This window comes from Scylla paramamosain, chromosome 1, assembly GCF_035594125.1.
Source record: "Scylla paramamosain isolate STU-SP2022 chromosome 1, ASM3559412v1, whole genome shotgun sequence".
In the NCBI taxonomy this organism is placed as follows: domain Eukaryota; kingdom Metazoa; phylum Arthropoda; class Malacostraca; order Decapoda; family Portunidae; genus Scylla; species Scylla paramamosain.
The window spans coordinates 18,487,240-18,514,951 of NC_087151.1; the positions used below are offsets into that span (position 1 = coordinate 18,487,240).

The 27,712-nt window shown below is 36.0% G+C and overlaps 1 protein-coding gene and 2 long non-coding RNA genes across 4 annotated transcripts in view; 2 read left to right on the forward strand and 1 right to left on the reverse strand.

The window, feature by feature from the left end:
• The first annotated feature begins 2,250 nt into the window (after positions 1-2,250).
• LOC135101863 (uncharacterized) overlaps positions 2,251-27,712 on the forward strand; it is a 95,059-nt gene continuing 69,597 nt past the window's right edge. The window contains exon 1 of the mRNA XM_064006148.1: positions 2,251-3,884. Coding sequence (XP_063862218.1) covers positions 3,813-3,884 — 72 coding nt within the window. The 5' untranslated portion in view covers positions 2,251-3,812. The remainder of the gene's footprint in view (positions 3,885-27,712) is intronic.
• Positions 12,634-19,287, forward strand: LOC135101847 (uncharacterized). Of its 2 annotated transcripts, XR_010269410.1 has the most exons (3): positions 13,254-13,465; positions 15,450-15,556; positions 18,816-19,287. It is a non-coding gene; the product is annotated as an uncharacterized LOC135101847 (long non-coding RNA). The 2 variants fall into 2 exon arrangements; XR_010269411.1 differs by lacking the exon at positions 15,450-15,556 and having other exon boundaries at positions 12,634-13,465.
• Positions 13,605-18,820, reverse strand: LOC135101856 (uncharacterized). The gene is made up of 2 exons (XR_010269414.1): positions 18,477-18,820; positions 13,605-14,237 (listed from the first exon to the last, which is right to left on the reverse strand). It is a non-coding gene; the product is annotated as an uncharacterized LOC135101856 (long non-coding RNA).

A 27,712-nucleotide genomic window follows, 5' to 3' on the forward strand; every position in this document is an offset into this window, starting at 1 on the left:
TCTTTTTTGTACCCTAAACCTACCAGAGGTTCATTGTTTATTGTGTACCTTCTGTGTGGATTTCCTCTACTTATGCTAAGTACTTTACATTTTTTTATATTAAACTGCATTTGCCATCTGTCTGTCCATTCGTTCATCCTATCCAAATCTGCCTGCAAGGGAATGGCATCCAATTCTAATCTAATTAATCTACCTATCTTCGTGTCATCCTCAAATTTACTAACGTCACAACTAATTCAACTATCCAAGTCACTGATGTATATTAAAAACATCAATGGCCCTTATACTGATCCCTGTGGCACCCCACTAATTACTTAATCCCACTCCGATTTAGAGCTGTTTATTATGACTCTGTCGCCTGTCACTTAGCCACAACCTTATCCACCGTAACACCTTCCCATCTATTCCGTGTGCCCTAACCTTTCTCAGGAGCCTCTGATGGGGTACCTTGTCAAACACTTCACTGAAGTCCAGATATAGGATGTCATAACTATCAGCATTATCTCCTGCCATGTAAACTTTACAGTAAAATCTTGACAAGTTTGTCAGGTAAGACTTCCCCTTTGTGAAGCTATGCTGTGACCAATTTATCAAGTTATGTTTGTCTAAATGTTCCCTAATGTTCTTTACTATTACAGACTTCATTATTTTATCTACAACAGAAGTTAAGCTTAAATCTCCTTTCTTAAAGCTTAAACTTGCCTCCACATTACCGGTATCTCAAGTGATTTCCTAAAGGCAGAAACTAACAGTTCACTAATAACTTCTTTGCATTCCTTAAGTACTCTGGGATATGAACTGTTCATGTTGACAAGTAGTTGGGTTTAGGAAGGGGGATAAAAACCCAGGGAGGAGTTAGGATTCTTTTAATCTCTAACATTTTGGCTGAATAGCCATCCTCAGAGAGACTGATTTACATGAGTGAAAACACACTATTTATAACAACATACAAAATTTTCTCATTTGACATTCGTACAGAGTATTGCCATCCTGGCGTGTACCTCACCTAATTTTATTTTCCTAGTCAGGTGGCATTATCCGCCTACGTGACGAGCCTTTACTGGGGATTTTCCTTGTACCTGACCTGAGGGCCAATCTGGCGGAATTACCCGCCCACCTGATAAAACCTTCTCTGTGGTTAATGACTCCCCTAGTTGTTATGAGGGCTGCCTCTATAGCTTTTCTTATTCTTTTCTTCAATCCAACTTTAATTTCTTAGCCTCTTCCCATTTTGGTAGGTGTTTACATTTTTCTATGTGCAATACAAGGGAGTTTGATGTGTTGCATTTTAAAACATCTTTCCTATGCTCTGCTATTCTTGTTTCAAGTCCCCTGCCTGTTTCTCCTATGTACTGCTTTGTACAACCTTTGCATGGTATGCTGTACACTACGCTGTTATTATTAACAAGTGAATGAATGTCCAATAAGGACGATTTCATTCACTACCTTTCAGCCCACAGCATGAGAGTCAAATCTGATGTGATTATTGGTTTTTACTTAAGAGCGTTCAGAATTTGCAGCAACAACTTCCTAGAGCAAGAGATATGATATATCATATCAACTTTCAAAAAGCTGGGTTATCCTGAAGGGCTCCTTGTTAGGCTTAAGAATAAGACAAAGAAAATAACAACTGAAAACAAAGAGAATAAAGATCTCTGTACAACCAGCAAAAGAGAGAGTTATACATGTGTACCAAATTCGGACAAGGCTTCCATAATTAATAAATATTTGTCTAGAACAGGATTAAAAATAGCAACATTAGCGGGAGAGAAAATTGGTGAGCTAACGAGGACTAAAGAGACCGGACTTGTTAATAATAACAGCGTAGTGTACAGCATACCATGCAAAGGTTGTACAAAGCAGTACATAGGAGAAACAGGCAGGGGACTTAAAACAAGAATAGCAGAGCATAGGAAAGATGTTTTAAAACACAACACATCAAACTCCCTTGTATTGAACATAGAAAAATGTAATCACCTACCAAAATGGGAAGAGGCTAAAGAAATTAAAGTTGGATTGAAGAAAAGAATGAGAAAAGCTATAGAGGCAGCCCTCAAAACAACTAGGGAAGTCATTAACCACAGAGAAGGTTTTATCATGTGGGTGGGTAATTCCGCCAGATTGGCCCTCAGGTCAGGTACAAGGAAAATCCCCAGTAAAGGCTCGTCACGTAGGCGAATAATGCCACCTGACTAGGAAAATAAAATTAGGTGAGGTACACGCCAGGATGGCAATACTCTGTACGAATGTCATATGAGAAAATTTTGTTTGTTGTTATAAATAATGTGTTTTCACTCATGTAAATCAGTCTCTCTGAGGATGGCTATTCAGCTGAAACGTTAGAGATTAAAAGAATCCTACCTCCTCCCTGGGTTTTATCCCCCTTCCTAAACCCAACTACTCTGGGATATATTTCATCTGGTCTTGGTGTCTTGAACTTTCTTAGCCTATCTATCACCTGTTCCACTATCTCCTTATGGTAATATCTTTCAGCTTCTCATTCACTTCTGCTCTAAAAATTTCACTATCCAGCATTTCCTGCATGTTTTCCTGGGTGAAGACAGTTAAAAAATACTTCTTCAGAATTTTACTAATCTACTCCCCAGAACTAACCAGCAACCTCAATCCTCACCAAACTTGTAGAACAATCAAGCACTTTCATTCATTGATGATACAAAATTCATTTCTTGGATTGGAATTTAGACTATCAGTTGTCAACTGGTTTTAAAGTGAACCCTAACTTTCATTATGAAATCAGAAGCATCTGAGATCACTGTAGCACAATGGTGATAAGGCAGCATAGTGATAACTGTGATGACAAAATGATTATGCTTATGAAGTGGTTAGTCTAGAAATAGTTCTGATATAAATTATAAAACTTGTGGCATGCAGTGAAGCAGAATTTATAGAGAAAGGGTGTCAGTTCTTTCCTTCCAAGCACAAAGTTTGTCTCTCATCAGTGGTATTACACATTACCAACAAATAGAAACAAAAGTGTTCAAAATTGTTATTTCTGACTCAAATCACTCCAATATGCCATTCAAAAATGGTGAAAAAAAATTGAAAGAATGTACAGATTTATAAATGCTTATCAAAGCTTTAATTATGCTTCATTCTGTCTCTCAAATCTCTAATATTAGAGTTACTAGTTTTAAAAGATTGGACTCCCAACTTTTTTTTACAAGGCCCATGGATCTCATTTGGAGGAAAGTAGAGACAAGGATTTAATATAGTATACATTCACATTTGGAATCATTCCATCACATCTCAACCTCCAGGCTAGATATACAGAAGATGGTATAACTATTAATCATATGACCTTAATCATGTAAGATTAAAATGGAAATTAAAAAAGCTCTTCCCTGGCAGGCAGTGAGGTTAAAAAAGCTTTTCTCTGGCAGGTGGTGAGCTACAGCTACCTGGCTGCACCTCAAGGCCAAAGCCACTCCAAAGATGTGGTCTATGGGTCTGGTGCAGCAGCCAAGCCTCCTTCCTCTGGCCACAGCTTCTCTGCCAGATCTCCAACTCTTAGCCAGACACTTTGACTGGAAATTCAGAAATCTGGTCATACAGCAGCTCCTGGCCATGCCTCAGACCATACTCACCTCAGCACTACACCACCTGTTATTACTGCCTTTGAGTCCTCAAAATTATCTCACATTTCCCCTTCCCCATTAGTCCATTCCTCATCATTCTCTGCACCATCACCTTTTTTCTCCTCATCCTTCTCACCTTCTGCTCACTCATCATCTCCCCCACAACCATCACTCCCTCCTGCCTCTCCATTTACTCATCCTGAAGCCATATTTGCCATGCACCAAACTTCTGCCACAGTTCACCCTGCTGATCCCAGCCAATTTATCATCAAGGACTCCACTTTCCAGGTTAGTAGGTATTTGTGATTTCTCTCTCTCTCTCTCTCTCTCTCTCTCTCTCTCTCTCTCTCTCTCTCTCTCTCTCTCTCTCTCTCATTAAAAATGGTAATTTAGATTTGGGTCAATCTGTGAAAATACAAATAAGAAACAAATGCAAACACACACAAATGTACAAATTTGATTTTGGCTACCTTCTGTTCATTCATCTCCCTTTCCCCTTGTTTCTCCACCTTTTTTATTTTTTGTTTGAGAGAGAGAGAGAGAGAGAGAGAGAGAGAGAGAGAGAGAGAGAGAGAGAGAGAGAGAGAGAGAGAGAGAGAAAAAATTGCCTCAGACCAGGGTATTTCCACTTGTATAGTCTTAAAACAGGCCATAGCCATTTTCTTCCATGTCCTGTCCTTTTTCTTATTTGCTTCTACACACCTGCCATTATACCGTTCTTGTTTCCCAATTTTCATTTTATAACCGTACAAACTGTTGCATCCTCTCTCTATACTTGCTCAAAAATATCTCATATTTTTCTTGCACTACTTTACCTTCAAACTGCTCTTTCCATTTAATTTTTTAATAAAACTTACTAAGCTCTGCAAAGTTTAACTTAGCATAGTTCTGTCTCCAATTTCTGTATTGTTCTTTCCTGTGCAACACTGTTTCCTCCTGTAGTACTATCTCTATTGTCACATGATCACTTCTTCCCATTGAACTCAGACAATGTATACTTGGTCTACTTTCTGGGGTTTTCATAAACATTAAATCCAGCTGTGATGGTTCTTCTTCTCTTCTACATCTTATAGGCTCATTCACCCACTGTCTCGTTGTATTCATCATCATGGTTTGCATAAGTTCTTCACTCCATGACCCAACATTTTCTGTTACTTCCATCTCCTCTCAGTTAATTCTTTTAGTGTTGAAGTCACCTACTAAGAGTACTTTGTTACCTTAATTTCCTTATCCATACTATTTTTTTGTTTCTAGTTGCATACTTTTGAATTTATTAGTCTACCATGCATTAGTTTTTGGTGGTATGTATTTCACAATGATTTTCCTTTTTTCACATCTTTTGATCTTAATCACAACACTCATTGTTTCTACCATTCCATCACCATATTCCACTTCCTCAACAACAATATCCTTTTCTTACCAATATCATCACTTCTCTTCCCTTTCCTTTTCTGTCCCTCTTCCATGTACTGTATCCTTCCTTTGCAAATCCCAACTTTATTTCCTCTTCTAGTTTGGTTCCTGTTAAACATACCACATCTGGTTTATTGTTCTTTAAATAGTCTTCAAGTTCCAGTAGGCTGGACACCAAACCATCTACATTAGTATACATAATCTTTAAACTTCTGTTTGGTGGTCTTGTGTGGCATCTTTGTGCCACCATTTCCTCACTTTCATGTCCACAACTTTCCTGTGTTCTCTATTCATTTTTTGACTTTTAGTTTACTTCTCTATTCTTCGTTCATGTCTCTTTTTATCCATATTTCCTTCAATCCTTTTGCTTTTGCCAATTTTCCTGTTCTTTGCAAGACATGTTCTGCTGCTGTTTGTGACATGATTCTTGTTTTACATTGGCTTTGTTCTATTTTTGTCATACTTTCCGATCCTGTAAACCTCTTCAATTTGTTCGACTCTCCCCTCTCCTTCCTCTGCCACTTCTGCTATAATTTCCTTAGTTCTTTTCACTTCTTTCTCTCTAGCTGTTTTCATGGGTAGGTTCTTTTCCTTGACCCCAAATACCACCATACACATCTTTCTCTGTACTGTGTCTCTCACAAGATTACTTTTTTCCTTTATTATTTTAATCACTTGCTTTTCCATATCCTTGTTGTTTCTGTTGCTGTTGCCTTGTTATGTCCTCCATGTCCACCTTTTGCTGTTCTCTCTCTTTCCAACCTTTGACTTCCTCTGTAACTAACTCTCACTCCTCCAACCCTAACCTCTCTTGCAAAGTTTTCTTTAATTCTTCATTCTCTTTCTTGAGTTTCTTAATCTCTTCACAGTATTTCTTATTTAAGTCCACTATTTTTGTCACCTCTTCTCAGTTCTTTGTTTTCTTTTTCCCTTTCCATCTCTATTATATCATTGGATATCTTTTTTACATTGTCGCCACCCACTTCTGTTTCTTCCTTCCATGCCTTTATCATCGCTGTTAAGCTTCTTGTATTTTCACATTTTCTTCTTTAGTTATCCACATTCATGTATTTGTATGAGTTACATTGAGATCCTCTTCCTTGAAGCCCTCAAAAATACCTGTATGTGTGTGTGTGTTAACCTAGTTGATTACACTTATCTAGTTGTGACATACAGAAAAATACTGTTCCATCATTACAGTGCATGTGTCAAGGCTGAAGGAAGGAATTGGATAGTGAATGTGATAGTGTGGGTGATTGGGCCACTCAGGAAAAATTATACGATCAATCATACAAAAGTGTGATGCATGCTTCAAGTGCCAATGAAGAGCATTATGAAGACAAGGATATATATATATATATATATATATATATATATATATATATATATATATATATATATATATATATATATATATATATATATATATATATATATATATATATATATATATATATATATATATATATATATATATATATATATATACACACACACATTGTATTGGTCTTCTTGATAGCTTGTTTTGCAGGGAAACTCCAGTTTCCTTCAACTTTATTCTTTTGTCAGTTGCTGTTTTGCCTATTTCTGCAGGCAGCTTCAAGCTAGAAAAAACAATAAAATACTATGTAAAAGTTGTATAAAATTCACATCATATGACACTACACACAAAAAACAAAACACTACAAGCACCAAGATTATAAACTGGATTGACAGAAAACAATAAGTATCCACACACATCTTGCCTGTATGGCAATGAGAGAGGGACTGAAAAAGTTGGGTTCCTAACACTATGATAATGGTATTGGAACGGGCCTCCGAAACATTATCTTACAATATGTGATTGACTTGATGTTAAGTTATTATTCAGTACTGGATTTATGTGTTTAATATATATTGCCTCTAATAATTTTGTATCCATATTGGACTCTGTCTTGTGTAGTATTCAAAAAACTTTGTAACAAAAAGGGATGATCATGTTCATGTGAATGGGGACTTATTGCTGAAAATGATGGAACAGCTGGTTGATTATTAGTTCAAGGAGAAATACCTTTATATTTCATATACATCCTATCACTGGATTAAGAGAAATACAAATACTGACACTTTTATGATTTTTAATAAATAATGGAATAATCCGAAATAATAATAATAAAAAGAAAGCAATTCAGAAATACAAAATAAATGGCAGCGTATTCTTCAATTACATAAAAACTACGATGGAGATATTTTCGCGACTACTGAGTTGTGGGGGAGACCAGAGAATAAATAAATAAATAACAAATATATACCCAAAAAGTATGAATAAACCTGAGGACAGTCTCACACGGTGATCTCGAACCAGGTGGTTTCACTAGTCCCGTGGAGAAAACCAACAAAAAAGAACGAAAAAATGCGAATATCTATCCACTCAGAAAACAGTTTATCAACAGGAATATCTGAGGAGAATCCGAGAGGGTCTGAGGAGAATCCGAGAGAGACTGCTTTAGTAAATTATTGTTAAATAAACACTTACTTAATATTACAGGAAATGGAGGAGGAGATTATCAGACTGCATGCTCACCTGAGGAGAATCCGAGAGAGACTGGCTTTGCTTGTGAGGAAATCGGCGGGAAACTAAGGATAAAGGTTTCCAATGGGGAAATTTATTAAGAGTTATAATTTTGTTTTTTAGTGGGGGGGGAGACTAGGTTGTGAGTTCAGGGATGAAAAATATGAATAATTAAGATACTGTTTACTTTATAGTTGTTACTTTAAGAAGTTTAATTCAATGGACTTTTGAAATCAATTAGGGAATTAGTCAAAGTCTGGTATCTCTTCCCGGCTTGCGTAGCAACAGGGGTAACAGGACGGCGAAGCAAAGAAGATTTATCAGATTCGTCAACCTCATTGGCGCGGCGTAATTATCTGGGATTTGTTTGAGCTGGTTTAAGACCTTACCATTATAGAACTAATTTTATCGTATTAAGGGCTCCCCATTCTCCGGGATTAGGTGAAAAATTTGCCTCTATAACCTGGCCAAGCAGGAGAAATTACGTTTATTCACGGGGTAAATTTGTTATAGAAGTGGTCAACACAGTGACGCTGAGAGGGGGAGGGAAAAAGCAAGGACAAAAGGACACTGAGGAGAGGAGGGGAAGGGGGGGGGGTTAGTCACATGGTACTGAGATTCTGGTCATCCTCGCACATTACATGGGCCTTAGCCTAGGAAAAAAGTAGAAATATACATAATTAATTTCCCAGCACTACATATTTTGAGTGTTTTTGAGCTTTTTACCTACAAAAAACTTGAAAATTGATGCAAAGCACTCTATATTGGGAAACAAAAGGACATTGCAAGAAAAGTGTATAATGAGTGTTTTATAGTTCAAAAGAACCACAAAGCAAAAAACGGAAAAAACTCGTGTATATGGAGAAATTTCCTAGATACCAAAATGCTGAAACTCATGAATAACACTCTTAATTGAGAAACAGAACAACCTTACTAAATGCGTGTATTTTGAGTGCTTTTCACATTCTTAGTTACCAAAACCCCAAATTGCATGCGAAACCACCTTTATGTGAGAAAAAAATGACATTACCAGAAAAGTGTCTTTTAAGTGTTTTTAAGCATGATAGGCAATAAAGCACTAAAAAGCAGGGAATCATACTACATTGAAATAACACCAATTTATACCAAAAACTTGCCTTTAAGTGTTTTTGAGCTCCTTATATACAAAACTGCTAAAACGCATGGAAAACACACTTTATGGAGAAAAAGAATAACATTACCAAAAACATGTATTTTCAGTGTTTTTCATCATGTTATCTATAAAAACGCTTAAATACATGCAAAGAACATTATGTTTGGGAAACAAAAGGACATAACGAGAAACGTGTATTATGAGTGTTTTTTAAGTTCCTTAAGTACCAAAAAGCTAAAACCCAAAAATAACACTCTTTATTTAGAAAATATAAAAAAAAAAAAAATTTAAAAAATTAAAAAATAGGAATTTTCTTTTTTTTTTTTTTTTGTTATTCATCTTCATAGGTACCGACATGCCAAAAATTCTGGGGAAATTCAGGGCAATCATATGATAAAACAATATTATCAAAAAAGTTAATTTCAGCTTTTTTTCGGACTGTTATGTACCAAACCCTAAAGTGCATGCAAAGCCTCCTATATGAGGAAATTAAACGACCTTACCAGAAATCTGTTTTGAGTGTTTTTTAGCATGTTAGGCACCAAAACAATAAATAATAAGGAACTCACTCTATATGGGAATCTAAAACAAATTTACTGAAAACGTGTCTTCTCAGTGTTTTACATAGAAAAAACGCTAAAACGGATGCAAAGCAACCAATATCAAGAAATAGAAAAACGTTACTAAAAAGGTATATTTTGAGTGTTTTTGAGCTTGTTACCTACAAAAAAAACGCAAAAATTGATACAAAGCACTCTATATTTTAAAACAAAAGGACATTGCAAGAAAAGTGTATAATGAGTGTTTTATAGTTCAAAAGAACCACAAAGCAAAAAACGCAAAATCTCGTGTATATGGAGAGGTTTCCTAGATACCAAAATGCTAAAACTCATGTATAACACTCTTAATTGAGAAACAGAAAAACCTTACTAAATGCGTGTATTTTGAGTGCTTTTAACATTCTTAGTTACCAAAACCCCAAATTGCATGCGAAAATAGATTTGTGGGAAAAAAAATGATTTACCAGAAAAGTGTCTTTTGAGTGTTTTTGAGCGTGTTAGGCAATAAAGCACTAAAAACCAGGGCAAACACATTACACTGGAATAAAACCAATTTTTAACAAGAACTTGCCTTTAAGTGTTTTTGAGTTCCTTATATACCAAAACACTAAAACGCATGCAAAATACACTTCATGGTGAAACAGAAGAACATTACCAAAAACAAGTATTTTGAGTGTTTTTGATCATGTTACTAATGAAAACGCTTAAATACATGCAAAGAACACTATTTTTTGGGAAACGAAAGGACATTATGAGAAACGTGTATTATGAGTGTTTTTAAGTTCATTAAGTACCAAAAAAGCTAAAACCCACAAATAACACTCTTTATAGAGAATAAAAAAAAGAAAAGAAAATATATTTTTTTATTTTTTTTTTTTTTATTTATCTTCATAGGTACTAGGATGCTTCTCCATAAAGGAGTTTTTTTCATGCGTTTTAGCGTTTTGGTTTGTAAGGAGGTCAAAAACACTTCAAGGCAAGTTCTTGGTAAAAGTTGATTTTATTCCCATGTAATGTGATTGCCCTGTTTTTTTTCTGATTTATTGCCTAACACGCTCAAAAACACTCAAAAGACACTTCTAGTAATGTCATTTTTTTTCCAACATAGTTTCGCATGCTATTTGGGGTTTTGCTAAGAATGTGAAAAACACTCAAAATATACGCATTTGGTAAGGTTGTTCTGTTTCTCAATTAATATTGTTATTCATGAGTTTCAGCATTTTGGTATCTCAGAAACTTGTTTATATACACGAGTTTTTGCGTTTTTTGCCTTGTGGTTCTTGTGAACCACAAGTTCTTTTCCTCAAAAATAATGACACTCATTATACACCTTTCTCGTAATGTCTTTTTGTTTCCCAATAGGGAGTGTTTTGCATCTATTTTCGCGTTTTTTTGTAGGTAACAAGCTCAAAAACACTCAAAATATACCTTTTTGGTAATGTTATTTTATTTCTTCTTATTGGTTGGTTTGCATCCGTTTTAGCATTTTTCTACGTAAAACACCGAAAAGACACTTTTTCAGTAATTTTGTTTTAGATTCCCATATAGAGTGACTTGCATGTTAGGGTGCCTAACAAGCTGAAAAACACTCATAAGACAGTTTTCTGGCAAAGACGTTTGCATGCACTTTTAGGCATCTTGGTACCTATGAAGATAAATAAAGAAAAATAAAAAAAACTATTTTTTTATTTTTTATTTATTTATTTTTTTTCTCAATAAAGAGTGTTATTTGTGGGATTTACCTTTTTGGTACTTAAGGAACTTAAAAACACTCATAATACACGTTTCTCGTAATGTCCTTTCGTTTCCCAAACATAAGGTTCTTTGCATGTATTTAAGCGTTTTTATAGATAACATGATCAAAAACACTCAAAATACAAGGTTTTGGTAATGTTATTCTGTTTCTCCATAAAGTGTGTTTTGCATGCGTTTTAGCAGTTTTGTATATAAGGAGCTCAAAAACACTTAAAGGCAAGTTCTTGGTAAAAAATGGTTTTATTCCAATGTAATGTGATTGTCCTGCTTTTGAGTGCTTTATTACCTATCACGTTGAAAAACACTCAAAAGACACTTTTCTGGTAAAGTCTTTTTTTTTCCCCTCAAAGCTATTTTCGCATGTAATTTGGGGTTTTTGGTAACTAAGAATGTGAAAAGCACTCAAAATACACACATTTAGTAAGGTTGTTCTGTTTTTCAATTAAGAGTGTTATTCATGAGTTTCAGCATTTTGGTATCTAAGAAATCTCTCCATATACACGAGTTTTTGTGTTGTTTGCTTTGTGGTTCTTTTGAACTATAAAACACTCATTATACACTTTTCTTGCAATGTCCTTTTGTTTCCCAATATAGAGTGCTTTGCATCAATTTTCGCGTTTTTGTAGGTAAAAAGCTCAAAAACACTCAAAATATACCTTTTTGGTAACGTTTTTCTATTTCTTAATATTGGTTGGTTTGCATCCGTTTTAACGTTTTTCTACGTAAAACACTGAGAAGACACGTTTTCAGTAACTTTATTTTGGATTCCCATATAGAGTGAGTTCCTTATTATATATCGTTTTGGTGCCTAACAAGCTTAAAAACACACAAAACACAGATTTCTGGTAAGGTCGTTTAATTTCCTCATATTGGAGGCTTTGCATGCACTTTAGCGTTTAGTACTTAACAGTCCGAAAAAAAAAAAAGCTGAAATTAACTTTTTTGATAATATTCTCTTATCACATAATTGCCCTGAATTTTCTCAGAATTTTGGCATCTCGGTACCTATGAAGATGAATAACAAAAAAAAAAAAAAATCCTATTTATTTTATTTTTTTATTTCTTATTGTCTAAATAAAGAGTGTTATTTGTGGGTTTTAGCTTTTTGGTACTTAAGGAACTTATAAAAACACTCATAATACACGTTTCTCGTAATGTCCTTTTGTTTCCCAAACATAATGTTCTTTGCATGTACTTAAGCGTTTTTATAGATCACATGATCAAAAACACTCAAAATACATGTTTTTGGTAATGTTATTCTGTTTCTCCATAAAGTTTGTTTTGCATGCGTTTTAGCGGTTTGGTATACAAGGGGTTAAAAAATACTTAAAGGCAAGTTCTTCGTAAAAGTGATGAAATTATTCCTTTGAAAGTATTGATGGCTGATCTCTTTCTATAGGTGAGGGTTAGTGTTCTCTACTGTACCAAATACTGAACTATCTTTTTTACTATTTCTCCATCTGTATCCTACCCAGTAATGGTAATAGACTGAGGAACTCACCACCTTTGTTAATTTTTACTAAGTATTGTCCTAGTGGTAATCAGCTGCAGCATTGATTTGTTTAGGAGTTGGATATCTGAGAATGAGTGGTTATTGGCACCAAGTGCAGCTCAGTTGTGGGTAACTCCAGTTGTTGGGAACACTCCATGGTACACAGATGGTGGGATAGTCTTGCCTTGGACTCTTGCAAATGTGTACTATGTCCCAGTGAGTTTTTTTTTTTTTTTTTTGACATGAATCCCAAGTTTATTTAGGCATTTCAGGGACTTATTGTGGGTGATGGAGATCTCCACAGCACTCTTCTCTTGGTTGGTGGGTAGCTGTTGAAAAATTCATATAAATAGAGATGTCAGATGTAGGTAAAATAGAGAAATGTTGATTTGATTGTGAACTAAATCCCACAACTTATATTATCTTTGATAAGAAAGGTTTCGTTTAGACCATGAAAATTGGATAAATGAAGCTGAGCATTATTTTACTGAAACAAGAAGGCACACAAAGTGAAGGAGATCGCATACTTGACTTTAGTTTGTTGTTCCTTTGATGGGGAACTTGTATCATTGTTAAAAGCTTAAAACCTGTAAAATAGCATGGATCCATCTGAATCTTTATTCAGTCAAAAGTTTATATGATGTGTAGACTATTCAAGCTTGCCAGCCTGGAGCCTGGAGCCTGCTTGTTGTAGAGTTGTCCTATGTTCTGTAGATTTGCTTGATATTATAAACAATTATGATAAAATTTTTGTAAACAATTTTGTTCTTTATTTCTTTCAGTATCAGATTCAGTATTTTCTCCATCTTATGGCAGCATATATTTTCAACACAGAGTGAGGGCAGTGTCATTCCTCCTGTCCACTACCCCAACTTCTACTCCCAACACTACCACAACAATGAGCGGTCTGGTGTGGTGGCTGAGGATTCTTTTGAAGAGGACAATGCTTCTGCTTCATCTGAGCAGGTCAGAAGGTGGATAGCAGCAGTACTAGTAGCAGACTGGTGTTACCTTGATGCTACTGCTACATTGCATTATTTGCATAGTTTTTTCAGTTATCATGGACTTTGTGTAATATGTATAAAAGTATATGAAGCTCAAGAAACTTGTTGATAAGGTTTATGTTCAGCATACAAATTGTAGGATGCAAAGACAAGGATTGAAATATCATTGCCACAATTCCTGACAAAGCATTTGGTGCCACAGAATATTCAGCAATGTAATGTTTGTTTGGCAAACAAACCAGTTTCCCTGAATGATAGCTTTATTTCTGCAGGTTAATACAGTCTCTCTATGGGGGAGAGTTTGGAGACAAAGCCAAGCATATATATATATATATATATATATATATATATATATATATATATATATATATATATATATATATATATATATATATATATATATATATATATATATATATATATATATATGTGGTTTGTGAGCCAAGCATACTGATCATTACACTATCATGTGTAGTTTTAATATGTAATTTAGATCAAGGACAGTGCAGTGATAGAGGAAAAATTATTCACTAGATTTTTTCAGAGAAGTTTTATGACATAAAGGATTAAATGAACGATCAGTATATATGTATATTGGCTCAATAGCTGCATCTCTTTAACACAGAAAGCTTTCACTAATTATCTCGGCCCAATTCATTAAGTGCATCGCTGTTGTGGGAGGGAAGATATGCAGTGTTTCCTTGCCATCTGTGGGAGTTACATTCCAGAGCCTCCTGCAAATAATTAAAATCTGTGAATATGGGAAACCATTCTTATAAGGATCAGAACTACCTATATTTATAGTTTAAACCTTAAACTATGCATCTCACATTTACTAAGCAATTCACTTTAAGACAATAAAAAACAGTTATTATATGTATAGTACATGATATTTTAATTAAAATACAGTGCACTATATAATAAAAGGGGAATAAGTTGATATGTACAATAAACCCTTGATATAATGAACTTCTATTTACCAAATTTCAGGTATAACAACCTATTTAAGGCTGCTGTCTCCTACCTCTCTCTCTCTCTCTCTCTCTCTCTCTCTCTCTCTCTCTCTCTCTCTCTCTCTCTCTCTCTCTCTCTCTCTCTCTCTCTCTCTCTCTCTCTCTCTCTCTCTCTCTACACATATATAGCAAATTTTCATCTCAAGTGACCCACTCTCCCCCCATATGTGTTCGTTATATCTTGGGTTACTGTAATTTATAACTGAAAGAATAATATGGGCTCTTTGGACTGAAAGACTGAGCTGGTGGTGACACCTGGCAACTCTGAAAACTCCCCATTAGTTAGGTTAGGTTAGGGAAAACTCTGCAAATATGCAAAACCATGAATATGTGAGGGAACGCTGATATATGCTATCTCTTATTTGTTGTAGATGTATTCCATTCTATTGGCATAGAACGATAGGAAAATGGCATCAAGGAAGTAGGGATGCCACCAAACTTTATGAGACTAGACATAACCTTGCACATAGAATTGCTGAACATAAAGGTATTTCTCCTTGAACTAATAATCAACCAGCTGTTCCATCATTTTCAGCAATAAGTCCCCATTCACATGAACATGATCATCCCTTTTTGTGACAAAGTTTTTAGAATACTACACAAGACAGAGTCCAATATGGATACAAAATTATTAGAGGCAATATATATTAAACACATAAATCCAGTACTGAATAATAACTTAACATCAAGTCAATCACATATTGTAAGATAATGTTTCGGAGGCCCGTTCCAATACCATTATCATAGTGTTAGGAACCCAACTTTTTCAGTCCCTCTCTCATTGCCATACAGGCAAGATGTGTGTGGATACTTATTGTTTTCTGTCAATCCAGTTTATAATCTTGGTGCTTGTAGTGTTTTGTTTTTTGTGTGTAGTGTCATATGATGTGAATTTTATACAACTTTTACATAGTATTTTATTGTTTTTTCTAGCTTGAAGCTGCCTGCAGAAAGAGGCAAAACAGCAACTGACGAAAGAATAAAGTTGAAGGAAACTGGAGTTTCCCTGCAAAACAAGCTATCAAGAAGACCTATACAATGTGTGTGTATATATATATATATATATATATATATATATATATATATATATATATATATATATATATATATATATATATATATATATATATATATATATATATATATATATATATATATATATATATATATATATATATATATATATATATATATATATATATATATATATATATATATATATATATATATATATATATATATATATATATATATATATATATATATATATATATATATATATATATATATACATATATATATCCTTGTCTTCATAATGCTCTTCATTGGCACTTGAAGCATGCATCACACTTTTGTATGATTGATCGTATAATTTTTCCTGAGTGGCCCAATCACCCACACTATCACATTCACTATCCAAGTCCTTCCTTCAGCCTTGACACATGCACTGTAATGATGGAACAGTATTTTTCTGTATGTCACAACTAGATAAGTGTAATCAACTAGGTTAACACACACACACATACAGGTATTTTTGAGGGCTTCAAGGAAGAGGATCTCAATGTAACTCATACAAATACATGAATGTGGATAACTAAAGAAGAAAATGTGAAAATACAAGAAGCTTAACAGCGATGATAAAGGCATGGAAGGAAGAAACAGAAGTGGATGGCGACAATGTAAAAAAGATATCCAATGATATAATAGAGATGGAAAGGGAAAAAGAAAACAAAGAACTGAGAAGAGGTGACAAAAATAGTGGACTTAAATAAGAAATACTGTGAAGAGATTAAGAAACTCAAGAAAGAGAATGAAGAATTAAAGAAAACTTTGCAAGAGAGGTTAGGGTTGGAGGAGTGAGAGTTAGTTACAGAGGAAGTCAAAGGTTGGAAAGAGAGAGAACAGCAAAAGGTGGACATGGAGGACATAACAAGGCAACAGCAACAGAAACAACAAGGATATGGAAAAGCAAGTGATTAAAATAATAAAGGAAAAAAGTAATCTTGTGAGAGACACAGTACAGAGAAAGATGTGTATGGTGGTATTTGGGGTCAAGGAAAAGAACCTACCCATGAAAACAGCTAGAGAGAAAGAAGTGAAAAGAACTAAGGAAATTATAGCAGAAGTGGCAGAGGAAGGAGAGGGGAGAGTCGAACAAATTGAAGAGGTTTACAGGATCGGAAAGTATGACAAAAATAGAACAAAGCTAATGTAAAACAAGAATCATGTCACAAACAGCAGCAGAACATGTCTTGCAAAGAACAGGAAAATTGGCAAAAGCAAAAGGATTGAAGGAAATATGGATAAAAAGAGACATGAACGAAGAATAGAGAAGTAAACTAAAAGTCAAAAAATGAATAGAGAACACAGGAAAGTTGTGGACATGAAAGTGAGGAAATGGTGGCACAAAGATGCCACACAAGACCACCAAACAGAAGTTTAAAGATTATGTATACTAATGTAGATGGTTTGGTGTCCAGCCTACTGGAACTTGAAGACTATTTAAAGAACAATAAACCAGATGTGGTATGTTTAACAGGAACCAAACTAGAAGAGGAAATAAAGTTGGGATTTGCAAAGGAAGGATACAGTACATGGAAGAGGGACAGAAAAGGAAAGGGAAGAGAAGTGATGATATTGGTAAGAAAAGGATATTGTTGTTGAGGAAGTGGAATATGGTGATGGAATGGTAGAAACAATGAGTGTTGTGATTAAGATCAAAAGATGTGAAAAAAGGAAAATCATTGTGAAATACATACCACCAAAAACTAATGCATGGTAGACTAATAAATTCAAAAGTATGCAACTAGAAACAAAAAAATAGTATGGAGGAAATGATAAGGAAAGGTAACAAAGTACTCTTAGTAGGTGACTTCAACACTAAAAGAATTAACTGAGAGGAGATGGAAGTAACAGAAAATGTTGGGTCATGGAGTGAAGAACTTATGCAAACCATGATGATGAATACAACGAGACAGTGGGTGAATGAGCCTATAAGATGTAGAAGAGAAGAAGAACCATCACAGCTGGATTTAATGTTTATGAAAACCCCAGAAAGTAGACCAAGTATACATTGTCTGAGTTCAATGGGAAGAAGTGATCATGTGACAATAGAGATGGTACTACAGGAGGAAACAGTGTTGCACAGGAAAGAACAATACAGAAATTGGAGACAGAACTATGCTAAGTTAAACTTTGCAGAGCTTAGTAAGTTTTATTGAAAAATTAAATGGAAAGAGCAATTTGAAGGTAAAGTAGCGCAAGAAAAATATGAGATATTTTTGAGCAAGTATAGAGAGAGGATGCAACAGTTTGTACGGTTATAAAATGAAAATTGGGAAACAAGAACGGTATAATGGCAGGTGTGTAGAAGCAAATAAGAAAAAGGACAGGACATGGAAGAAAATGGCTATGGCCTGTTTTAAGACTATACAAGTGGAAATACCCTGGTCTGAGGCAATTTTTTCTCTCTCTCTCTCTCTCTCTCTCTCTCTCTCTCTCTCTCTCTCTCTCTCTCTCTCTCTCTCTCTCTCTCTCTCTCTCTCTCTCTCTCTCTCTCTCTCTCTCTCTCTCTCTCTCTCTCTCTCTCTCTCTCTCTCTCTCTCTCTCTCTCTCTCTCTCTCTCTCTCTCTCTCTCTCTCTCTCTCTCTCTCTCTCTCTCAAACAAAAAATAAAAAAGGTGGAGAAACAAGGGGAAAGGGAGATGAATGAACAGAAGGTAGCCAAAATCAAATTTGTACATTTGTGTGTGTTTGCATTTGTTTCTTATTTGTATTTTCACAGATTGACCCAAATCTAAATTACCATTTTTAATGAGAGAGAGAGAGAGAGAGAGAGAGAGAGAGAGAGAGAGAGAGAGAGAGAGAGAGAGAGAGAGAGAGAGAGAGAGAGAGAGAGAGAGAGAGAGAGAGAGAGAGAGAGAGAGAGAGAGAGAGAGAGAAATCACAAATACCTACTAACCTGGAAAGTGGAGTCTTTGATGATAAATTGGCTGGGATCAGCAGGGTGAACTGTGGCAGAAGTTTGGTGCATGGCAAATATGGCTTCAGGATGAGTAAATGGAGAGGCAGGAGGGAGTGATGGTTGTGGGGGAGATGATGAGTGAGCAGAAGGTGAGAAGGATGAGGAGAAAAAAGGTGATGGTGCAGAGAATGATGAGGAATGGACTAATGGGGAAGGGGAAATGTGAGATAATTTTGAGGACTCAAAGGCAGTAATAACAGGTGGTGTAGTGCTGAGGTGAGTATGGTCTGAGGCATGGCCAGGAGCTGCTGTATGACCAGATTTCTGAATTTCCAGTCAAAGTGTCTGGCTAAGAGTTGGAGATCTGGCAGAGAAGCTGTGGCCAGAGGAAGGAGGCTTGGCTGCTGCACCAGACCCATAGACCACATCTTTGGAGTGGCTTTGGCCTTGAGGTGCAGCCAGGTAGCTGTAGCTCACCACCTGCCAGAGAAAAGCTTTTTTAACCTCACTGCCTGCCAGGGAAGAGCTTTTTTAATTTCCATTTTAATCTTACATGATTAAGGTCATATGATTAATAGTTATACCATCTTCTGTATATCTAGCCTGGAGGTTGAGATGTGATGGAATGATTCCAAATGTGAATGTATACCATATTAAATCCTTGTCTCTACTTTCCTCCAAATGAGATCCATGGGCCTTGTAAAAAAAAGTTGGGAGTCCAATCTTTTAAAACTAGTAACTCTAATATTAGAGATTTGAGAGACAGAATGAAGCATAATTAAAGCTTTGATAAGCATTTATAAATCTGTACATTCTTTCAATTTTTTTTCACCATTTTTGAATGGCATATTGGAGTGATTTGAGTCAGAAATAACAATTTTGAACACTTTTGTTTCTATTTGTTGGTAATGTGTAATACCACTGATGAGAGACAAACTTTGTGCTTGGAAGGAAAGAACTGACACCCTTTCTCTATAAATTCTGTTTCACTGCATGCCACAAGTTTTATAATTTATATCAGAACTATTTCTAGACTAACCACTTCATAAGCATAATCATTTTGTCATCACAGTTTTCACTATGCTGCCTTATCACCATTGTGCTACAGTGATCTCAGATGCTTCTGATTTCATAATGAAAGTTAGGGTTCACTTTAAAACCAGTTGACAACTGATAGTCTAAATTCCAATCCAAGAAATGAATTTTGTATCATCAATGAATGAAAGTGCTTGATTGTTCTACAAGTTTGGTGAGGATTGAGGTTGCTGGTTAGTTCTGGGGAGTAGATTAGTAAAATTCTGAAGAAGTATTTCTTAACTGTCTTCACCCAGGAAAACATGCAGGAAATGCTGGATAGTGAAATTTTTAGAGCAGAAGAGAATGAGAAGCTGAAAGATATTACCATAATTAAGGAGATAGTGGAACAGGTGATAGATAGGCTAAGAAAGTTCAAGACACCAAGACCAGATGAAATATATCCCAGAGTAGTTGGGTTTAGGAAGGGGGATAAAACCCAGGGAGGAGGTAGGATTCTTTTAATCTCTAACGTTTCAGCTGAATAGCCATCCTCAGAGAGACTGATTTACATGAGTGAAAACACATTATTTATAACAACAAACAAAATTTTCTCATATGACATTCGTACAGAGTATTGCCATCCTGGCGTGTACCTCACCTAATTTTATTTTCCTAGTCAGGTGGCATTATTCGCCTACGTGACGAGCCTTTACTGGGGATTTTCCTTGTACCTGACCTGAGGGCCAATCTGGCGGAATTACCCGCCCACCTGATAAAACCTTCTCTGTGGTTAATGACTTCCCTAGTTGTTATGAGGGCTGCCTCTATAGCTTTTCTCATTCTTTTCTTCAATCCAACTTTAATTTCTTTAGCCTCTTCCCATTTTGGTAGGTGATTACATTTTTCTATGTTCAATACAAGGGAGTTTGATGTGTTGTGTTTTAAAACATCTTTCCTATGCTCTGCTATTCTTGTTTTAAGTCCCCTGCCTGTTTCTCCTATGTACTGCTTTGTACAACCTTTGCATGGTATGCTGTACACTACGCTGTTATTATTAACAAGTCCGGTCTCTTTAGTCCTCGTTAGCTCACCAATTTTCTCTCCCGCTAATGTTGCTATTTTTAATCCTGTTCTAGACAAATATTTATTAATTATGGAAGCCTTGTCCGAATTTGGTACACATGTATAACTCTCTCTTTTGCTGGTTGTACAGAGATCTTTATTCTCTTTGTTTTCAGTTGTTATTTTCTTTGCCTTATTCTTAAGCCTAACAAGGAGCCCTTCAGGATAACCCAGCTTTTTGAAAGTTGATATGATATATCATATTTCTTGCTCTAGGAAGTTGTTGCTGGAAATTCTGAACGCTCTTAAGGAAAAACCAATAATCACATCAGATTTGACTCTCATGCTGTGGGCTGAAAGGTAGTGAATGAAATCGTCCTTATTGGACATTCATTCACTTGTTAATAATAACAGCGTAGTGTACAGCATACCATGCAAAGGTTGTACAAAGCAGTACATAGGAGAAACAGGCAGGGGACTTAAAACAAGAATAGCAGAGCATAGGAAAGATGTTTTAAAATAAAACACATCAAACTCCCTTGTATTGCACATAGAAAAATGTAAACACCTACCAAAATGGGAAGAGGCTAAGAAATTAAAGTTGGATTGAAGAAAAGAATAAGAAAAGCTATAGAGGCAGCCCTCATAACAACTAGGGGAGTCATTAACCACAGAGAAGGTTTTATCAGGTGGGCGGGTAATTCCGCCAGATTGGCCCTCAGGTCAGGTACAAGGAAAATCCCCAGTAAAGGCTCGTCACGTAGGCGGATAATGCCACCTGACTAGGAAAATAAAATTAGGTGAGGTACACGCCAGGATGGCAATACTCTGTACGAATGTCAAATGAGAAAATTTTGTATGTTGTTATAAATAGTGTGTTTTCACTCATGTAAATCAGTCTCTCTGAGGATGGCTATTCAGCCAAAATGGTAGAGATTAAAAGAATCCTAACTCCTCCCTGGGTTTTTATCCCCCTTCCTAAACCCAACTACTTGTCAACATGAACAGTTCATATCCCAGAGTACTTAAGGAATGCAAAGAAGTTATTAGTGAACTGTTAGTTTCTGCCTTTAGGAAATCACTTGAGATACCGGTAATGTGGAGGCAAGTTTAAGCTTTAAGAAAGGAGATTTAAGCTTAACTTCTGTTGTAGATAAAATAATGAAGTCTGTAATAGTAAAGAACATTAGGGAACATTTAGACAAACATAACTTGATAAATTGGTCACAGCATAGCTTCACAAAGGGGAAGTCTTACCTGACAAACTTGTCAAGATTTTACTGTAAAGTTTACATGGCAGGAGATAATGCTGATAGTTATGACATCCTATATCTGGACTTCAGTGAAGTGTTTGACAAGGTACCCCATCAGAGGCTCCTGAGAAAGGTTAGGGCACACGGAATAGATGGGAAGGTGTTAGGGTGGATAAGGTTGTGGCTAAGTGACAGGCGACAGAGTCATAATAAACAGCTCTAAATCGGAGTGGGATTAAGTAATTAGTGGGGTGCCACAGGGATCAGTATAAGGGCCATTGATGTTTTTAATATACATCAGTGACTTGGATAGTTGAATTAGTTGTGACGTTAGTAAATTTGAGGATGACACGAAGATAGGTAGATTAATTAGATTAGAATTGGATGCCATTCCCTTGCAGGCAGATTTGGATAGGATGAACGAATGGACAGACAGATGGCAAATGCAGTTTAATATAAAAAAATGTAAAGTACTTAGCATAAGTAGAGGAAATCCACACAGAAGGTACACAATAAACAATGAACCTCTGGTAGGTTTAGGGTACAAAAAAGATTTAGAATTTATAGTTAGCTCTAAATTCCATATAAGAAAGCAATGCATACAGGCCAGAAACAGGGCAAATAGGATATTAGGATTTATTTTTAAGAGTGTTAAAAGTAGAAGTCCCGAAGTAATATTAAAGTTATATTTGGTGCTGGTCAGACCTCATCTATATTATGCTGTGCAGTTCTGGTCCCCCATATTACAGGAAGTATATAGGTCTTTTAGAATCAATACAAAGGAGAATGGCTAAAAGGATACAAGGAGTGATGAGTATTCCTTACAAAGAGAGATTGAAGCTGTTAAATTTACATTAAGAGAGATGTAGGTTAAGAGGGGACCTGATAGAAGTCTTTAAATGCTATAAAGGTTACAACACAGGGGATGTAAGCAAAATTCTTAGGATTAGTAACCAGGATAGAACAACAAATAACAGTTTTAAGCTTGAAAAATTTAGTTTAAAAAAGAGATAGGAAGGAATCAGTTCTCAAATAGAGTGGTAGATGAATGGAATGGACTCAGTAATCAGGTTGTTGGTGCTGGGTCATTAGGAAGCTTTAAGAGAAAATTAGAGATTTATGGATGGGGATTGATAGGTGGAAATAGGTAAGTATATTTCATACAGGAACTGCCACATGTATGCCTGATGGTTTCTTGCAGCTTCCATTTTTTATGTCCTTATATTCTTATGAGTATGTATCTTGAACCTGAGATATTATGCTTGTCTTATTATCACAGGGATATTGATCATAGAAAAGAAACACTCATCTTTTGTACTTACATTTTTTTTTTTTTTTTTTGTGAATGTGAAAGAAAATGCCCTGACAGAATTAATTTTTCTTTTTAAGGAACATAATGAAAAGAGTTATATTTGCAATTGTCATGTTTGGGTTAACTATAATTAGCCTTAGTTTGTGTTGGCTACACACACTGGATCATGTGTGTTGCTGCTGTGATTATTAATGAGTGTAATTTCCAGAAATGTGATTTCAGTACTCTCCTAGCAAGTCAGTTAAACACACATGATTTATTCAAAGCAAAAGACTATTCAGTGTGTTTGAAGACTACTTGATATTGATAATAAAACCCATCTTAATGCTTACTTTCAGGTTTTTTTTCTGATTTCATTTTCAGACAAGGATATGTTCACATTGTTGTTGTTGTTGAGGAGAAACTGTTGTTCTTAGTGAGCTATGAAAGCCCTGACCCATTCATAGCTATGAATGTTCCATGGTTCTTAGTTGCGAATGATTTTGCTTTAAAAAATTACCAGCACTAAGATGTTCATAGCCCACTAAGATAAATCTTAGAAACATCTGGGAATGTGGCTTCTGGCTCCTCAGGGGTATGTTGTTGTCCGTCATAATAATGAAAGGCTTATGTGTTGTGTAAAAGTAAAATTAAGATAGCAGCCTGTTATTTATGGATAGCAAGCAGGCTGGAGGGAGGGAGAGTGTGAAGTGTGTGGGTGTCGTGGTGGGGAAGTGTCTCAGTGTGACACGTGAATCACTGCACGAGCTGTCATTGGCTGACTCTTCTCGTGCTGCTGTGGCGAGGGAGTTATTCTCTCTGGCCCCAGCAACTGATAGCTATCACTCAAGCGTGACAAAAAGGTTCTGTGGATAATTTCACTTGGATGGATTTTGACCCTAATGTGGGGTCCATTCTGATGTCTGCACTCTCTCTCGTCACGTTAGGAAGGTTGGGGATGACAATGCAATAAAATAGTAATTTTGACCACAAGGGCACTTAGATCACTCTGGCTCTGGGAACCTCATATAATATCTGATGCAATATGATTATAGGATAGTGCAATTAATTTTTTTTTTCCCCCTTCCCCCCTTTTTTCTTTTTTTTTTTTTTTTTTTTTACCTAGGAGGGACACTGGCCATGGGCAACAAAAATCCAATAAAAAAAAAGCCCACTGTGATGCTAGTTCCAGAAAAGGGTCCAAACCGGTAGTCAAAAATTAAAGGATAAGTGTCTTGAAACCTCCTCCCTCTTGAAGGAATTCAAGTCATAAGAAGGTGGAAATACAGAAGCAGGTAGGAAGTTCCAGAATTTACCAGAGAAAGGGATGAATGATTGAGAACACCAGTTAACTCTTGCATTAGAGAGGTGGACAGAATAGGGGTGAGAGAATGAAGAAAGTCTTATGCAGCAAGGCTGCAGGAGGAGGAGAGGCATGCAGTTAGCAAGATCAGAAGAGCAGCTAGCTTGAAAACTGCAGTAGAAGATAGCTAGAGATGCAATATTGCAGCGATGAACAGAGGCTGAAGACAGTCAGCTGGAAGAGAGGAGTTGATGACACGAAAAGCTTTTGATTCCACCCTGTCTAGAAGAGCAGTAATAGTAGAACCTCCCAGACGTGTGAAGCATACTCCATACATGCACGGATAAGGCCCTTGTACAGAGTTAGCAGTGTGGGGGTGGGTGAGAAAAACTGGCAGAGATGTCTCAGAACACCTAACTTCATAGAAGCTGTTTTTAGCTAGAGATGAGATGTGAAGTTTCCAGTTCAGATTATAAGTAAAGGACAGACCGAGGATGTTCAGTGTAGAAGAGGGACAGTTGAGTGTCACTGAAGAAGAGGGGATAGTTGTCTGGAAGGTTGTGTCGAGTTGATGGATGGAGGAATTGAGTTTTGAGACAACAAACAATACCAAGTTTGCTCTGCCCCAATCAGAAATTTTAGAAAGATCAGAACTCAGGTGTTCTGTGGCTTCCCTGCGTGAAATGTTTACTTCTTGAAGGGTTGGATGTCTATAAAAAGATGTGGAGAAGTGCTGGATGGTATCATCAGTGTAGGAGTGGATAGGACAAGAAGTTTGGTTTAGAAGGTCATTGATGAATAATAAGAAGAGAGTGGGTGCCAGGACAGAATCCTGAGGAACACCACTGTTAATAGATTTAGGAAAAAACAGTGACCATCTACCACAGCAGCAACAGAATGGTCAGAAAGGAAACTTGAGATGAAGTTACAGAGAGAAGGACACAAGCCATAGGAAGGTAGTTTGGAAATCAAAGCTTTGTGCCACACTCTATCAAAAGCTTTTGATATATCCAAGGCAACAGCAAAAGGTTCACCAAAATCTCTAAAAGAGATGACTGAGACTCAGTAAGGAAACCCAGAAGATCACCAGTAGAGCGGCCTTGACAGAACCCATACGGTGATCAGATAGAAGGTTGTGAAGTGACAGATGTTTAAGAATCTTCCTCTTGAGGAAGATTGATTCAAAAACTTTAGATAGGCAGGAAATTAAAGCAATAGGATGGTAGTTTGAGGGATTAGAACAGTCTTCCTTTTTAGGAACAGGCTGAATGTAGGCAAACTTCCAGCAAGAAGGAAAGGTAGATGTTGACAGAGTTGAAAGAGTTTGACTAGGCAAGGTGCAAGCACGGAGGCACAGTTTTGGAGAACAATAGGAGGGATCCCATCAGGCAACCTTTCAAATCAATAATTAATTAGAAAGTTATTATAATATCTGTACCACTATTTCTTACCATAGATAGTATACATTTAGTTCAGGTAATACTCCATTCTTGGCATCACACTTATTGAAACATCACACAACATCTCTATAATGGTCAGAAACAAGTCCATGTAGCCATGCACGGTGTGCACTGTGTTGTGTATTTACCTAGGTGTAATATACAGGGCCCGAGCTACACTCAAGTGGTCCCATCTCCATACCTATACATGTCTAATTTTTCCTTTAGTTTGTGTACACTTGTTGCCAAAACTATACATATCTTCTTTTAGTCCATTCCAAACTTCAGTGTGTCTTTGTGGAAAACTATTCTTTGTGTTGTTCAGACATCTTCTTTTCCCTACTTATGTGAGTGTCCCATTCTACTGTCATGACTGCTTGTCTCTTTTAGTAATGGTTTTGTCATTACCAACTTCCATTTTGTTTGCCAACTTGTAGATAGTTATCAAATCTCTTTCTCTCCTTTGTTCCAGTATTGGTAAGTATATTTTTTCTAATCTTTCTTCATAACTTAATTCCTCAAATTCTGCCACCATTTTTGTTCCTATTGTTTGTATTCTTCCTAGCTTGTTTACATGCTTCTTACATAGAGACTACACAACTGCTGCATATTCCAATCTAGGTCTTATTATCATAGGGATTATTTTTCTCATCTTACTTTTGTTCATGAGGTGAGAAGCTGTACTATGTTTCATAGTAATCTGTAAATGTTCCTCATATTCTACCTATATGCTTCTCTGGTTGGAAGTTATCTGGCTTTACTACTCCTAGATCCTTTTCTTCCTGGATCCTTTTAATATATTTGTTTTCTACCTTGTATGTCCAATGTGGTCTTCTATTCACTTCTGCACATCTCCATCATATGACATTTGCTTACATCAAATTTAACTTCCCATTTTTTGCTCCATTCACAAATTTTATTGGTCATTTTGTAGATATTCACAGTCTTTGCAACTTTTTATTTCTTTCTGTAATTTGGCATTATCTGCAAATAGGCTGTTGTAGCTATCAATTTTTTCAAGAATATCATTTATATAAACAATGAACAATACCATATTGGTGATAGTACTGACCCTTGTGGCACACCACTCTTTACTGTTTTCCAAACCAACTTTTCATCATTAGCTACTGTTCTCATTTCTCATCATTTTAAGTAATTTTCCATCCACTTTATACTTGTCCCATGTAGTCTCTTAATATTTTCAAGTTTCCACATAAGTCTTTCATGGGGGAACCTTGTCAAAAGCTTTTTATCAGATCTAGTTATATACAGTCCACAAATGCTTCTCTTTCCTACATGATGTCATCACTCTTGAGCTGAAGCTTAATAGATTTGTTACACATGATTTTCTTTTCCTGGAGCCATATTGTTTGTCTGTTATTATTCCTTCTTTTATAAGAATTCTGCTGCCCATTGTGTGTGTGTGTGTGTGTGTGTGTGTGTGTGTGTGTGTGTGTGTGTTTGTGTGTGTGTGTGTGGGGAGGGGGACAGAATTTGATGACACTGACATTACAGTGTCCCTTCATAATGTGCAATTAGTGATTGGGTGCCAATTATACCAGAGACACTCTTCAGTGAATTCTTTCACTCATAATACCCCATAATGAATGATCTAGTGCCTCTAAATATTACAGTAATAAAATTATTTTGTAATCACCTTTCAACAAGCATTACCTACTCAGCTAGACTACCAGTATGCAGAAACTTCTGCTAGCCCCTAAGCAACGGGTTTTTGTGCAGAAACCTCTTCTTGTAATGAGTTTTTAGAGAAAAATAACTCTTATTCCTAGTTATATCTCATTTAGTACAGATTCTAGAATAATGAAACTTACAGCATAAGAAGCACCTATCCTTCTCCATTCTAGTGG